The sequence below is a fragment of the Polypterus senegalus genome, chromosome 16 (assembly GCF_016835505.1).
Source record: "Polypterus senegalus isolate Bchr_013 chromosome 16, ASM1683550v1, whole genome shotgun sequence".
NCBI lineage: Eukaryota > Metazoa > Chordata > Cladistia > Polypteriformes > Polypteridae > Polypterus > Polypterus senegalus.
The window spans coordinates 34,876,937-34,894,500 of record NC_053169.1 but is presented as its reverse complement, the minus strand read 5'-3'; the positions used below and the strand labels follow the sequence as shown (position 1 = coordinate 34,894,500).

The following is a 17,564-nucleotide window of genomic DNA, read 5'->3' as shown; positions in this document are numbered from 1 at the left end:
TATGCAATATGCATCATAACAAAATTAGACAGGTGCATAAATTTGGGCACCCCAACAGAGATATTACATCAATACTTAGCTGAGCCTCCTTTTGCAAATATAACAGCCTCTATACGCTTCCTATAGCCTTTGAGCCAGTTCAGTTAAATTTGATGGCTACCAAGCATGGACTGCCTGCTTCAAATCATCCAATAGATTTTCGATGATATTCAAGTCAGGGGATTGTGACAGCCATTCCAGAACATTGTACTTCTCCCTCTGGATGAATACCTTTGTAGATTTAGATTACTGTGTTTTGGGTTATTGTCTTGTTGGAATATCCAACCCCTGCGTAACTTTTTCTTGGAATGTGGTGTTCTTTTTCTGCCATGCAAATCGCTTTTTGTTATGACCAAATAACTCAATTTTTGTCTCATTAGTCCAAAGCACTTTGTTTCAAAATGAATCTGGCTTCTCTAAATGAGCATTTGCATACAACAAGCGACTCTGTTTGTGGTGTGAGTGCAGAAAGGGCTTCTTACTCATCACCCTGCCATACAGATGTTCTTTGTGCAAATTGCACTGAATTGTAGTATGATGTACAGATACACCATCTGCAGCAAGATGTTCTTGCAGGTCTTTGGAGGTGATCTGTGGGTTGTCTGTAACCATTCTCACAATCCTGCGCATATCCCGCTCCTGTATTTTTCTTGGCCTGCCAGACCTGCTGGGTTTAACAGCAACTGTGCCTGTGGCCTTCTACACAACCAGTTTTTCTCATTTGATTTACTTTCATACAACTAAATACTGCTTCACTAAAAATCTTTGTTCAGGAAACACCCCAGTACTCAGATGTTCCTATGAAATGAAAGACATACCCCTGTTATCTTTTTTGGTTGAAAGTAGAGTAAATTATTATGCAGGCTGAGAGGGGTTCCCAAACATTTTCATATGACTGGATACTAGTTTTTTAGATACCATCTCTAATAAAAAAACACATCCACCAAACTTAAAACATTTTAACTTTAGTTTGCTTGAATCCATCTGTTATGTGGTTCTTTACTTTGACACGTATAACCTTCAAGTGTAACATTTATGTTCTTTGTAAAATCTGCTTACTCCAATTTGCAAATTTAGAAAAATTCTAACTTTCTTATCCTGAAAGGTTAACTCATTCATTTGTTTCAAGAATCACCAACCATTTCAACACACTATAGTCAGTATCTCCAGATTATTCATTTACTGCTCGACAGTTAACCCTTAGGCCGAGTATATACTTGACGCTATACAATGCATGAGCTTGAGGACACTGCTGCTACGCAAGTAGTATACTGTTTATACTTGTGTGTGTACTTTAAGAAATTATCATGGGGGGAAAACAATTTCCAGTTTCGCTGTATTGTGATTTGAAGGAAGCAAAATAAAAATGATTTGCATTGTGATGCTGTTGTAAAGTTGCAAAAAAAAAAATAAAAATGTCAAGACAATATGTGATACCTTTAAATATATCATGTCAGCATATGGGGAATACGCAATGAATGATGAAAAGCCCCCTGTCAGCATTTAAGTTTGATGATTTGCTTCACCACATCAAACCTTTCATCAAACATCAAAGCACGCAGACAGACCACGTTTGAGCAGCAAGCCTGTCATCACATGACATTGTTGATAGCAAACAACGATGCTGACATCATGTAGCAAAACTTGCACAAACATGCCACATATAAGTTTGCTGGTACTGCAATTTGCACAAGTGTTGTGTTAATTTCTGAGGGCATGATCAGAGGATGCGTCAAAAGAATGCTGGGTGGCAGCCATGATGTGTGTTTGTGTACGCATTCTGAGCGTGAAGTATTAACTGGCCCTTAGAATGTCTTTGAGCCAAATTTGACCCAGTTATGTATCAGTAAAAGTTTCCTAAATATTATCTGGTCAGGATAAAATATTGTGACTTTTCCTATATGTCTCCCAATTAAACAACAGTAAAAAATGTAAACATTCCACAATTTATACAGCTTCTAAAAAATTCTTACCTTATCATATACTCTGGGTCAGTTTTAATCCACCATTGATTTACATAAATTTCCCACTGCATTTAGGGTAGTATATTTGTTCACAACCTATGAAAACACTCTATATGTTTTCTTTCAGCTTAGAAAGATGAAGGCTTTTAGTAAAGTGTCGTAACTTTACAAAACAACAGGCCACAAATTTTGAACACTGCTATGTCCTTCAGGTCAGATTTGACCTGCCATACACTTCAGGGGAAATTACTCTCCATTTATGATTGTCTGTATGTTCACAACTCATACTGACATCCTAACTGGGAACTCAGAAACGTGTCAGTTTTACAAAAGAAAAAAGTAAAACATTTTCCAAATGTCCTATTTTGTGCAGCCAGTACATATTTTGAAAAAAAGTACTTTGGGTCAGTTCTGACTCACTATTGACTTGGATTTTGCATTGCATTTAATGTGCTTCTTTATTCACGAACCATAAAAACATCCTAAATATCATCTGTTCTAAATGTTTGGACCATTTATTGGTACTATTTCATGTTCAGGGCACCTAAAGTGGTTTGTCAGAATCAGGTCAAAAAGACCCATAAGAAAAAACATTGGGTCAGTATATCGTGTGGGTTAATTCAAAACTTGGCAGCAAGGACAATAAAATGAACAAAGCAGTATGACCAATGTGAGAGTCTTCAGGGAGTGTTAAGTTGCATTGGAGACTATGCTGCATTTTATGAACTGCTCCTGTAAGCCTGCAGAAACAGCAGATTTTACTGTTCTTATTTGGTATCCCTCTTCATGGGACAGATTAGCCCAAGGTCCAAAGTGTTTCTGAAGGAACTGAAAGTACTAATGGGCTAGGACTTAAAAGGGGCTCCTGACCAGGAGGTCATTAAACTTGGAGTGAGGTGGAGAGATGCACAAGAGTTCAGTTGCTGGAAGGTAGAGAGGTCAGATACATTTTAGAAAAACAGCAAGAGGTAAGAAAAAGGAGTAGATTAATATTGGGTTGAGGTGGGAAAGTGCTGTAGGCACCCCATCAGTTAGTGAGGGAGGTCTACCTGTTAGTCAAGGTGTAGGAGGTCAGCACATTTATTATTTTGTCACTTTATTTTGATGCTTTGAGTTCTTCCTTGTATTATTCCCTGTATATTTTTATTATTTATATAAAAAAACACTATGTTTTGCTAATCTGTTCTGTATGGTGACTTTTCTAGGTTCAGAGGCACATCAGAACCTCTAGCTGTAAAATCACATCACTAGCTTCAAATTAAGAAAATGACAAAAACGGTGACGAGAACAGGCTATTTAGCCCAACAAGTTCAGCCATTCTATACAACTTGATCATCCAAAATAACTGAAAAAGTTCAACTCCTTTAATCTCTCCTCATAGCTTATACCTCTTAGTCCAGAATTCCAGAAATTAGCCTAATTACTCCTCTCTGGACTTTCTCGAGCACAGTTATGTCTTTTTTTTACAGATACCAAAACTGTACAGAGTTATCCAGGTGAGTCCTTGCTTGTACGTTCTATAACTTAAACGTAACCTCTCTCGACTTGCACTCTACACATCATAATATATAGCCTAAAATCCTATTCGCTTTCTTGATTGTTTTTGTACGCTATCTGAACGTTAGACGAGAACAGGTCATTCATCCCAACATTACTTGCCAGTTTTATCCATTAATTCCTCCAAAATAACAAGTTGGGTTTTGAGGGAATCTAAAGTCCTACTGTCTACCACACTATTTGGTAATATATTCCATGCGTCTATGGTACTCTGTGTGAAGAAACATGAAACCACTATGACTCCCAGGTCCTTCTCATAAGGTGCTTTTTGAAGTTTCATACCTCCCTTTTTGTATCCAAATCTAACATTTTCAGTTCTGCATGTACTACTTTACATTTACTTATATTAAATTTCATCTGCCACCAGTCTGCCCCATAATTTATGCTGTCCAGGTCCCTCTATAACAATTTAGCTAGTGTGATATAATCTGCAGACTTAGCCAGCCTACTGATTATATTCTTGTCAGATCATTTATATACAGGAGTGGGCAAAAGTAAGCCCCAGCAGTGTTTCTTGACACACTTCTGCTGAATAAATTCATTGTGTGAAAGTCCTCAGTGTTAGTGTGTCAGAGAGTGGATATGCAGCATTGTTCATAATGGCAGTCAGTTTTGTTTTCATTCTCTTCCTTGCTACGACCTCCAGGGGATCCAGAGTGTGTCTTAAAACTGATCTTGACGTTTTAATTGGCTTGTGTATTTGGTGGCCTCTCTTGAAGTGATGTTACCAGATCAACACACTACAGTATAGAAAATCAAAACTGGACGTCACAGGAATAGAAGATGTGAAGGATTTAAAGGGGCTTCAAGTCAGGAGGCCATTAAACTTAAACATTAAACAGTGGCCACACTTCAACATATAATTTCAGATCTCAAGATGCACACCTACTTGACATTCTATATCAAGGTATAAGATAAATAAAACTAGTTTTAAGCGTTTAGCTATAGGAAAAGCCAACACTGTAATGATCTACTTACCAAAAGTAAAGGAGCTTCATTTCTCTCAGCTTTTAAATCAAGGTTGAAGAACTATTTTAGCATAGGATACTCTTGGCACAGCTACAGAGGCAGCTCATATTTCATATTTCTACATCAAAATCCTTTCTAATTAAGTATAGCTGCTATTTTCCAGTTGCTAAGTACTCCCAATAGTTTTCTCTTCTTGGCATCTGTGGCAGCACTCTATTTGCCTTGAACTGGATGCTTGATCACAAATTAAGAACCTACTGTATTTTGTTATGTTGTGTGCTCATCTAAAATGTTAGTCCTTTGCATCAGGGGTGATCCACTTCAGAATGCAACTGACAGTACAGTTCGAGAGGGAAAATATGTATCTACTGCACATATTTCTTTGTATACATTGCGTGACTTCTGTTTGTTTATTTTCAAAAATTAAAACAACATGCTTATTTTAATTGTCTTTTAGCTATATAATACTTGTAATTATTGTTCAGCACAATGGTCTCTAAAGAGGAAGTATACTTAATAAAAAAAGCAACTAAACTGATCTGAAAATTAATCTTACCTTTCCAGACCCTGTTAGAATAGTCAAAGAAAAAAAGTAAATTTAGTGAAAACCATTATATTGTGATATCACTAATTGGAAAACAAATATATTAGGGTTTTGAAGTTTGGAGTTCCATATCATTAATAAGATAGTACTGCTCTGCATCTTAGAAGATTAACTTATCAGGAGAAAGACTTCTTCAAACAAAGTGATACGTTTCACACATGGAAGTAATGACAGAATTTGTGCAGTGTTACTGTTTATGTTGCTATTCATTAAAATCAGTCACTTGAAAGTCAAATTGATGTTTTACTAAACTGCTATGAACTGAACACGGGAATAAAAGAATGAATATGACCTTAGCCACCAGTATCTATTGGACCATTTTAACTAAAGAAGACATAATGCAAAATTAATGCAAAAGTAATTTGCATCACTGCATGCCCGGATGGAGACGTTAATATGTCTTAAAGTAGAGTCAGTGTGCAAGTTGTACACAGGTTTTAACTGCCCATAAGGAGAGCTTCATCTTATATATTAATAAATATGTAATCTACTCACTAGAGATGTAAATAATACACATTTCATACTTTAAACAATATTAGATCATTAATCTGTCATTCATATCAACAAAGACTTTGGGCTTTAGTGGCTTTATGTTTTTTATTTACTTTTTAAATTAGTATATCCATTTAAGAACTACAAAGACCTGTATAGTTTTTCACACAGGATGATGTTTGTATCCTCTCTGATGCTTTTATTTAATTCTCCCCTGAAAGTGTGGTGGACAAAAATTGATCTTTCTGAAATTAGTGAACAGATGTAAGCAGATTGAAGGCATATTTTCAGGCAAATTTTAGTAAGCATTTCTTCACACAAAGAAGATACACAGGTTGATTTACCAAGTGGTGTAGCTGAAAACAGCACTTTTGAAACTGAAATTTCACCCTAACAATACACTCACCTAAAGGATTATTAGGAACACCTGTTCAATTTCTCATTAATGCAGTTATCTAATCAACCAATCACATGGCAGTTGCTTCAATGCATTTAGGGGTGTGGTCCTGGTCAAGACAATCTCCTGAACTCCAAACTGAATGTCAGAATGGGAAAGAAAGGTGATTTAAGCAATTCTGAGTGTGGCATGGTTGTTGGTGCCAGACGCGCCGGTCTGAGTATTTCACAATCTGCTCAGTTACTGGGATTTTGACGCACAACCATTTCTAGGGTTTACAAAGAATGTTGTGAAAAGGGAAAAACATCCAGTATGCGGCAGTCCTGTGGGCGGAAATGCCTTGTTGATGCTAGAGGTCAGAGGAGAATGGGCCGACTGATTCAAGCTGATAGAAGAGCAACTTTGACTGAAATAACCACTCGTTACAACCGAGGTATGCAGCAAAGCATTTGTGAGGCCACAACACGCACAACCTTGAGGCGGATGGGCTACAACAGCAGAAGACCCCACCGGGTACCACTCATCTCCACTACAAATAGGAAAATAAGGCTACAAATTGCACGAGCTCACCAAAATTGGACAGTTAAAGACTGGAAAAATGTTGCCTGGTCTGATGAGTCTCAATTTCTGTTGAGAAATTCAAATGGTAGAGTCAGAATGTGGTGTAAACAGAATGAGAACATGGATCCATCATGCCTTGTTACCACTGTGCAGGCTGGTGGTTGTGGTGTAATGGTGTGGGGGATGTTTTCTTGGCACACTTTAGACCCCTTAGTGCCAATTGGGCATCATTTAAATGCCACGGGCTACCTGAGCATTGTTTCTGACCATGTCCATCCCTTCATGACCACCATGTACCCATCCTCTGATGGCTACTTCCAGCAGGAAAATGCACCATGTCACAAAGCTCGAATCATTTCAAATTGGTTTCTTGAACATGACAATGAGTTCACTGTACTAAAATGCCCCCCACAGTCACCAGATCTCAACCCAATAGAGCATCTTTGGGATGTGGTGGAACGGGAGCTTCGTGCCCTGAATGTGCATCCCACAAATCTCCATCAACTGCAAGATGTTATCCTATCAATATGGGCCAACATTTCTAAAGAATGCTTTCAGCACCTTGTTGAATCAATGCCATGTAGAATTAAGGCAGTTCTGAAGGCGAAAGGGGGTCAAACACCGTATTAGTATGGTGTTCCTAATAATCCTTTAGGTGAGTGTATATCATAAAATTTAGGTGAATAAGGTTGGGCAAGTTTCACTCTTAAGTTCTTATTGTAAACTATTGCCAACCTTTGTAAACTGATAAATTTCATACTTACATAATTAGTTGCATGAGCGGGAGTATAGAGATTTGCCTCTTCCGATGCCTGTACCGGTGATTGTGCTTGAAGTGACGGTATAGTGTATGCGCTGCTGAAGGAGTCGTCTTCATCATTACTGAACACATCCAAAGTAGGATTCACTTTTTCCTCACCAGAAATGGCTTGCCTCATTGTTGACAAAAGGGAAGGAATTTCTGGAGAAAGCAAATGGAAGAATTAAAATAGTTATCTAATCTAACCCCTAATGGGATGTGCTAGATTATGAAGTGTAAATCAAAAGAGGAGTGCTTTTAAAAATACAACAGGAATTTTTTATTCTTCAAAGCATAGTCATGACCTCGACAGTATCTTTGGTTTCTTAAGAGACAGGACAGAAAGAATGAAAGAATTTGTGCTTTTGTAGAGTAATGTACCAGCTGTGTTAGTCAACTACTTAAAGTGAATAAACTATAATTAGCATAACTCTTGTAATATAAGATAATGGGTGCAATGGAAACAAGACCTCCAACTTCAGCCAGAAATTACTTCTGTGGCTGCTGACTTTTATCCCAATCAATTTTTAAATCAGAAGTCTTTTCCAGTCATTAAGTGAATGTCTTGTATAATTGGCAATCCCATTTCTCCTATATACTTTAAGCAATAATTGACTAATATTTGGAATCTTGTAAAAAAAATAGCAATTTTACTCTATTCATTCACATTTTTAATTCGATTGACAGATCATTTACTGCTATTTTCCATTAAATTATTTTTTTAACACAACAGTGTAGAGCATTCTGACTCCTCCCAGAATTACACCTATTTGCATATGCAAATCAAATTAAATAGCCCCTTTTGTTCAATATTTTGTTAAATAACAATGGCAAAAGCATGTGTAAAAAGAATTTCAGCGAATGCAAAATGTAGGTCTTGCTCAGTGAATTGCAGGCAAGGAAAAACATAATATTTGGTGGCTTAAGCAGTAGTATAAGCAGCAAAATTAAAATGATGGAGTGGCACAGCATGGCAGAGGCACTCAAAAGTTGAAATTCAGAAAGTCTATGAAGTGTAAATAATTAAAAGAAAATCCAGTGTAAATAATTTGCATGTTTAATAAGACAAACAATTAGATGCGGTATAACTGTTTATTCTTTTTCAGACAATATCTCAAAGGATGAGCCCTCTGCTGAGGACGCAAATCCATGTAGTAATGATGCTGCTATGGCAAGCACACCTTCAGGCGCTGGCTACGCACACACCCCTGTCTCAGAAACTGTTGGGTGACCACAAATCTTGTCATGTACTGACGGACGCTGTTCAGGAGTCATATAATGCAATAGTGGATGCTGCAAGAGATATGGAGAAAGGGAATAAGGAATATAAATTCTGAACTATGTGATATTGACTATAAATTAAATGAACTGGTTAAAAAGTAAATGCTGCATCTGATTACCTGTTTTTCCATCCCATTATCCAACCCGCCAAATCCTAACTAAGGGTCTCGGGGGGTCTGCTGGAGCCAATCCCAGCCAACACAGGGCGCAAGGCAGGAAACAAACCCTGGGAAGGGCGCCAGCCCACCGCAGTTACCTGTTTTTACATTCTGCTAATTACATTCAAACGAAGTTGTAACACTGCCCGATTTGGCTTGTGATTTGGTGCTCCAGGGTCAGGTTCTTCATACTGCATCTCTTCAGGTACAGGCATGCCACAATTGTGTGTCACATTATGCAGCACACTACATGCTTGCAGAATGCAACACACTTTCTGTGGACTATAGAGAAGCACTCCACCAGTCTTATCCAGGCAGCGCCAATGGCCCTTAACCTGCCCTATAATAAGTTCCACCTCCACCCAAGCCTGAGAGTGGAGGTCATTATAATATCACTCTTGTTCAATCAGTGGGTTGGCAAGTGGGGTGAACCTCTGTACCAAACCATCAGCTTGAGGATGATATACCGCAGTCTTTAAATGCTTTATTTTCAGTAACTTGGCAGTCTCCTTGAGCGTCTCCGAAGTAGAAGGTGTTCCCTGGTCTGTCAAGACTTCCTTGGGAATGCCCACACGCGCAAAGACCCCTAGTAATTCCCATGCGATGGCTTTGGAAGTGGCTGAGCGCAACGGAACAGCTTCGGGGTATTTGGTAGCGTAATCCACGAGGACTAAAATGTACTTGTGTCCTCAGGCTGAGGGCTCTAGAGGTCCAACTAAATCGACCCCAATTCTGTGGAAGGGAATATCAACCAGGGGAATAGGAACGAGAGGAGCACGGTCCCTCCTAGGAATTTGTTGCAATTAACACTCCGGACACGAAGTGCAAAAGCAACAAACCTTCTCATTGATTCCCGGCCAGTAGAAGCGGAGAAGGTAATTTTCCAACACAAAGTGAGGACCCTGTGGCATTGACTGGTTAGCGTGCTGGCCGTTGACTAGGACCACTGCATTTTTGGCAAACTTCAGGGAATCGTCACTCCACTGCTCCCTTTTAAATGAAACCGGCATCTCTCTAAATTGAAACCTTAAAAGAGAGAGAGGGTCGGGGCCGACCTCAAGGGGCGTGGTTCCCTCCCATTCCGCCATGGTGCTGGTGGATGATGTGCCGGCACTCGATGGTCCGGGAGTCACCACGTCACTCATGGCGGCTGCTTCGTCTCTCTCTGCCGGCTGGTTACACGGCGTGGAGGCAGCTTGAGACGGCTCATCCCCATCTATAACTAGGCCCAAGTTAACACCAGGAGTAGTATGTGTCTCACCGCTTTTAATATTAGACCAGTCCTGCACCAGTATCACCGGGTGTGGTGGATTTGGAAGGACGGCCATGGTTAGTTTTTTGTACCGATCTCCTGTAACTGATGACAGAAGCGGCAGAGCTGTACCAAAGGATTTCTCCGTGGACACAGGCTATACTGGTCTTAATCTTTAACCACTGTCGCGGAAGCACAAACCGGCGGGCAACAATGGCTATGTTCCTACCGGAATCAAATAAGGCTGTGGTCTTGTGTCCGTTGAAGATCACCACGCCAGTATGTGGGACCGCCAATGGGTTAGCCAGAGCACATCAACCCCTCCTCGCCCTCCACCTGTATTCCTCCTTGCCTCCAAGCAGTTTGCGTGCCCGCAGCTCCGGGGTCGCCAATACAAGCTCGAAGTTGTACGTGTTGGCTAGGTCTTGGGACGTACTCCGGCTGAGTTCGACAAAGGGGCGGTTCTGCTCCCACAGATTGTGAGGTTGTCCTTTGTGTCTCCGGAAGCTCTATGAGCTCTGCCAGGTTCTTAAACTGCTTACCCCAGACCAGCTGGGTGAAACCACGGGGAAGCGCTTTCAGGAGCAGATAGCAGACTATCTGCTCTATTATCTGGGATGACTTATTTTAATTCAGCCGTAACCACTGCCCTACCCTTGCCCAGAAGGACTAGGCTTGTTTGAGGATCGGCCGCTCTGGGTCCAACCTCTAGTTTCTTACCTTACTCCCCTGCCAGTCTGGGGCACCCCTAGGTGGAAATTGGGGTTCTGGTCTCACAGGAAGGCTGACAATCTCCTCCAAGAGAGCATAATAAGCCCCTTTTGCCTCCCCCTGCCAGAGTAGCCCAATTCTGCAAGCCCCTCCCGCACACTCCCTGACCTCTCCGGGTTGCCCGGTTAAGTGTGCCGGGAGCGAAGCCCGCACTGGGTCTTGCTGAACCACGGGACACCCTCCCCACCTGAAAACTCGGCCCCGGTACACTCCCACCTGGGTGCATTGCAGGTCCTGTCCCCTTCTCTTCCGGGACTTCTCCATCCTGCCGACTACGCCAATGCCACAAACTCAACACAGAGTCATACAAAGGTTTGGGGCAGCCACCCGTATTATTGTTTTCCTGGCTGCAAAGTTGTTTAAATAGATACAGTACTGATGTGACCAAAACTGAGTCCAAAACAGAGCTGAGAGAATAGGGAAAAGTGGAGGCTTTTAAAGGGGAAGACAGGAAGTGAAGTCAAAGGGGTCGGGCTCATGAAGGTCTTCAGCCGTTGGTTCAAGCCCGGACATGACATCACAGGGGCTGGAGCCATCAAGGTCTCCTTCCATAGGCTCGGTCCCGGAAGTGATGTCAAGAGGACCAGGTGGAATCTCCCATGAATGGTCTGCAGGCAAGGGAGAAAAAGAGTCAGTGCACTCTGCCACATCCTGGTATGTCTCAGAACTGCCCATACTCAAGCCCTTTAGCTGCCTCCCATGTGCACGTGTGTAACAATACACATGGTCAAAACCTGCCATTAAAATGTGTGTGGCATTATGCCAAGTTTAGTTTTTATACATCTCAACGTGAGTGTACACACTGTTTATAAATGAGGCCTCAGGTCTTGTGGGGTGTTCCCGTTCCCACTGTGCAGTGGGTAGTACCTACCAAAAGTGATCCAAGGAAGGGCAAGCAGTCAACAGAGCTGTTCTATTTGTCGACACTAAGCTCTTATACAGTTGTGGGTACAATGTGTTTTCACAGAATACAGCTGAAAAGTTGTAATTTCGGCTGCTTTTAACAGTATTTCCATTGGGACTTTGCCTTTATAGAGTCAGGTCTTGAGCCCTTGCTGGGCTTCACCCACCTCCTCAGCACTTCCTTAACCTCACTTTCTTTGGTTGTTATTGGGTCACTGCCTTTTCTGATTTCATTTTGCAATGACTTCATTTAGGAGCTAGTCTATGGTTTTGCTTTTTGTCATCAAATGGCTGTGAAATACATTGAGGTTATTGACAAAGAATATTTCATCTATTGTGTTTTTTCTTTGATCATGTCCTTCATAATATTCTGCTGTGTCAGACCTATCTGATGCTTTCAGGTTTTTCTTAAATCAGCTTATCCATCCATCCATTATCCAACCCGCTATATCCTAAATACAGGGTCATGGGGGTCTGCTGGAGCCAATCCCAGCCAACACAGGGTGCAAGGCAGGAAACAAACCCTGGGCAAGACGCCAGCCCACTGCATTAAAAGAGCGTATCTTTTCCTTAATCAACTAATCTGATCTGTGTAATTTGGAATATGGAATTAAAGAAAAGGTTTTATACTTTTTTTCTGAATGCTCCATTTTATTTTTGTTATAATCCATATCCTGTGGTTTGGAGAGCGCTTGGCAGTGTCAGCATCTCCTTAAAGAAGAATAATAAGAAGGTGACAATAAAGGCAGGCTTGGCAGAAAAAACAGCATCCAGCCTCTGCGCTGCATTCTGTGGCCACACCTGAATCTTGCTTTTTTCATTTTCTTTTACCTTAGTTCCTCTCTGTGTATCCTGGTATCAGAATAATCACAAAGTACTTACTGCCATGATCTAAAGACACAATTTAATCTTTAAACCCTTCTTTTGCTGAATATCTCATACTGATATCAGGTGGGTAAAACAAAGAAAGAAAGTAAGAGACAGAGTGCCACCTCCAGTGCCAGGAGGTCCTTTATCCTCCTGCCTAGCATCTCCATCATTCATTCTCTAGTGAGCTTTGTTGGATGAATGTTCTTTTCTCCTCAAAAATGTTCTAATATTTAATGTACAGTATAAGGCCAGGTATTTTTAACACCAACAAAGTTGCCTCTCCTGGAGTGCTATAGCAAAATGGTACATGAAATATTTCCAGCCCCAAAAGCTTGCAAATTCGACTGCTTTTCATCTGTTGAAACACTTTAATTATGTCACCTCTTGATCTCAAAATTCTCAAGTTTCAACTCCTTCAATCTTTCTTCATTTGTCATGTTTCCTCTTAGATTAAACCTTTCTCTCTCGTCTATTTGTACTTAAGTCTGTTGCCCTTCAAGGATGCACTCATGCCTATAGCAGGAAGGAGCAGAATGTCTCTTATAATGTTTTACAAACACATTTATTCCCTTTCTGTCTGCTTTCTATGTTACTTGGCTACTGAAAAGTGTACCTGTCTGTTAAAGCTTCTGCATATAGAAAAGAATTACCTGAATATTTTGATAATTATTTTAAACTAGTTACCCCCCGCGGCTACACCCGCATAGTAGTGAAACAGGACAAACTTTAAAAATCAATAAACAAACAGGTATTGCTAGCAAAGCGGAGGCAAGGTACACTCCAAAACGTGGCCAGAGGTACAGCAATTCGAGGCTGGCGTGTAAGTGAAAAGTGCCCTGCCCCCCTCAGTCCGCAGACTCTGTCTCAGATTATCGCGAATATATCGCTCCTGCAAGCGAACTATGATACTTAGCACTCTGAGAGTAGTTACAAAATGAACTGGAATGTTCAAGCAAATTATAGAAAAAAACCCAGTCTAAATCTGTTAAGTAGTTCTCTCGTGAAAAGCGGACAGACATACAGACAGACAGACGTACATAAAATTTTATATATATAATATATATATATAATTCTATATATATATATATATATATATCTATATTATATACAGTATCTTATATATATTTCTCTTCTGGTTCGTCCTGCTTCCACTTCAAAACTTGTCCCGCCCACTCGCAGCCGACACGGCATTTCTCGATTCCTATTCGTCCTCTTTCAAACCCTTCCCCATGCTGCCTGCGGCCTCCCATACACCTTGCTATTTTCATTATACTGTGGTGGTTGTTTCCTAAGCCTTTGTTATAAAATGCGCGACAATTTAATAATTGCCATTATTAGTGTATACAGTAAATGGATATAAATAATTGCATGTAAACGATTCGCCAAAATCTGTTGTATGTAAACGATACTGTTTTAAACGTTATTGTTTATTCATCAGAAAACCCAGTATCCACATCTACCTGTATTAGTTTAAATGGCCCTTTTGCCACTGACAATAGGGTGGACACGCTGACGTATCGTGTTGACTGGGCAACACAGTGAATGTGGCGTCTATCTATATATGTTTATGCTCTCGACCATTGGCATTGGTTTCGCTCCTTGCTATTTTCGTTATACTGCGACGGTTGTTTCCTAAGCCTTTGGTATAAAATGAACGACAGTATCTTCTCTATCGACAGGTTTTTGTACAACGTCATCTGTATGCCGGGATCCGGCAACTGCCTGTTCCTATCAGTGGGTTATTTTTTGACACAAATCGTCTCCAGCAAAACACCTATTCACAACTGCGTCGTTGAAGAAGTATTTCTTTCTTTGTGATTTCTGAATTGCTTTCTCACCGTATTCCATTCCTATTCTTACACCGCTGTATGCTACGCCGGCCATTGGCTTTACCTTTCTTTACGCAACTATCTACTTTAATAATGCTTAAATATTAATACCTATTAAGCCTGCTTTCCTGCTTGCATGTTTGCTCTATTCTACTACCGGGGGGCTAGGAACCAAGTTTCTTTGCCAGCTACGTCAGTCAGGGTAAGTGACAGAGAATGGTACAAAGACAGTGACAGTCATACCTTGGTGAAGTGTGAAGGAGTTATTGAACAGACGGTACGGTCAATACTCCTGGGTGCAAGTGCACTGCAATTGGAATATACCCAATGGTTTGTAAGTGAAAGTACAGGTAAACTAAATTCATGACACAGGTTAGACATTACATTGTGGGCCCACTTTTAAAAAAGTCTGCACATTTAAAAAGGGGTTTATGTTTTGAGGCAAGGTGTCCCTAAAAACTATTACATGATAAAACAGTGCCCTCTAGCAGTCCCTGCCTTTCCACACTACAAAGTCTAATTACAAACTACATATTAATGTAGATTAACTTTTCAATAAATGATAGGCAACATTTAATACAGTAATAAAATGAATTTCTTTACACTGAGGTGAGCATTTTCTTGGACAAACTATATAGCCATGGAGTTGGTCATACTGTAATAGTGACCAGATGTACTTGTACCAAAATGAGACAACAGGTTACATCATGTTGCTAAACTGCTCCCAATTCTAACCTCCAAATTTACTCTGTAGAGAGTGTCTTCAGTCTTGGTGGAATAATTATAAGGCCTTAGGTTTTTCTCTTTGATACCTACAAGCAGGTCTTATTCCACAAATAAAATATTTTACATGATCCATTTCAGTTGTAAAATTATTGTGCAAAATAAAGGACTAAATGCTTTCATGCTTCTGACCATTTTATTAATCTGTATAGTCCTAAAGAACAAATCCAGAGCAGAATAAAAATCAAACACTCAACCACTCTCACTTAAATTTGGTCCTTTTGCAGATAATAAATAAGAAATTTCTCAAATATTAACAATGTAGGAGAATGAAGAACTTGCCAGGGAAACCGCAGGTGACAAAGCAATGTGCAGTCTTCATACAACCAGTGACATTTAAAACCTCGGCCCTTGAAGTTGTGATTCAGTTATTTCATGAAGTCAGATTCAGACATGGGGCACAGTGGTTTGCTCAGATTACAGATTACAGTCAGACTTAAAAATGAAATATGTTACTACAGCACTAGAAGCCAAAAAAGTGAACTGGCTTGCCTTTGTAGATATTCCATTAAGTAAACTTACCACTGACCAACATATCTTTCAAGTGCCTGTTCTCCTTTTCCAGGTCTGCTTTTTCTTTCTCCAGCTGCTGCACTCTTGCATGTAGAATGTGAATTTCTTCTTCAGGAGAAAGCAAGGGAAATTCTGGCTCAATGTATTCTTCTTTCATGCCTTCCTGCTTAACAAAATGAAAATGTCTATTCAATGCTTTTGTTTTGCAAATGTAGCCTTCTCAAGAACAACAGACACAACTATGTAAAATATAAAATAAAAGAAGAGGGACTACGATGATGAAACCTATAAAATCAAACATTTTAGTAAACGGTAACATTACACATTTTAAGGAAATTCTACCCACCCTAAAGTCACCATCAATCAGGAATGTCTGACAAAATATCTCCTTTAGTGCTCTGATCTTATTAGGTTTCCAAGCTGATTTATACTCAAATTGAACTGATTACTGAGAGGTTTATTCATCTGTAACGAAGGCTCTTCTAGCTTGAATAAACCTTGCATCAGCTGCATTGCATGTCCCTTAGGTACCTAACAGAAGTTTCAAAATGTAAGTCTCCGTCTTTAGACCTTTCTTTTATAGTAAATTAATCCTTCCACAGATAAATATGAACCAGTCTGTCCTGGGAATGGCGTTAACCTGTGCTCGTCATGTGGTGGGTGCAGCATGCTCCTAACTTGTCTTTAGTTTTCGTTGAAAATCAAATTACTGTAGAGATGCAGAGATGGGGGCAGCATAATGCAAAGCTTACTCAAGTCAGAAGAAAATTCTGTATAGCTGACTAAACCCATATTTCATTGTGGCTTGGACTGAAACATATCAGTAAATTAGGCCATTTAACCTCCTTACTGTTACATCCAATCATCACTCGGGCTGTAAAATCAGTGCTAAAAAGTGTTAGTCCTGAGCATCAGTTGGGCAACTGTATAGACGTGTTTAACGTAAACGTTAGACCCAAGGATTACTCGGATGGTAAAAGTGCCAACAACTTTAGTGCCGAGAGTTGCTTGGAAAACGATACAGGTGTGTCTTACATAAGCGACATGCCAAACAATGGAGCAGACGCGTTTTCTCCTAGCCTCATAATGGCGTAATGAAATCGAAAGTGATTCGAATGAATCTGAAAGTGACGCTTGTGTCAATAGCACATGTGCAGTGTGCTATTCAAAAGTCTGGAAAGAAAACCGGCAAGGAATCACACTACTGTTTTCATGACTGTGATGCTGGATTGTGTATTTCATTGTGCTTCAAGATATACCACACAAATGACACATTTCAACAATATACATAGTATTAGCATTAATTGCATTATTATTATCCATTATTATTATCATTATTATACTTTCTACACTTCTGACTTTGTACTTTTAGTGTTTTACACGTTTTACTGCAGAAAGATCAGATTTAATAAATCTGTATTTTTTTCAAGCCAACATATTTTTACATGTTTTTTCCTGAAAAATGTAACGCTATGGAGGCTACATTCGTGCTTGTGTTATTTTATTGTTTGTTGCATCTTCCTTTTGGTCTCTTTGCACTTCCTCATATGTTACCTGGTGCACCGTGCACATTGCACCCAAGGTGTCCATTTTACCTTGAATTTTGTGTGAGAAATTGCTGCACCCGTTGTGTAAGATTTGGCCCTGTGCTGTCATAACAGTCTTTAATTTGGAAAAATGTAACCGCACTGACTTTCCGTCTCAGAACTCTGACCTGTGCAGATGAAATTATGGCATGCTGCGAGTTTAAAATGACATAAGAAAGAAAGAAATATTTTCCATTTACTCACTTGTTTGAAAACATGTCTTCGGATTTTCTTTT

General features: G+C 39.9%; 1 protein-coding gene across 1 annotated transcript in view; it reads right to left on the bottom strand.

Moving 5' to 3' along the window:
• Positions 1–17,564, bottom strand: part of LOC120516971 — a 164,109-nt gene that overhangs the window by 26,413 nt on the left and 120,132 nt on the right. The window contains exons 2-4 of the mRNA XM_039739011.1: positions 15,752–15,905; positions 7,348–7,544; positions 5,086–5,096 (exon numbers count right to left, since the gene is read on the bottom strand). Of these exons, the coding sequence (XP_039594945.1) occupies positions 5,086–5,096; positions 7,348–7,544; positions 15,752–15,905 (362 nt within the window). The remainder of the gene's footprint in view (positions 1–5,085; positions 5,097–7,347; positions 7,545–15,751; positions 15,906–17,564) is intronic.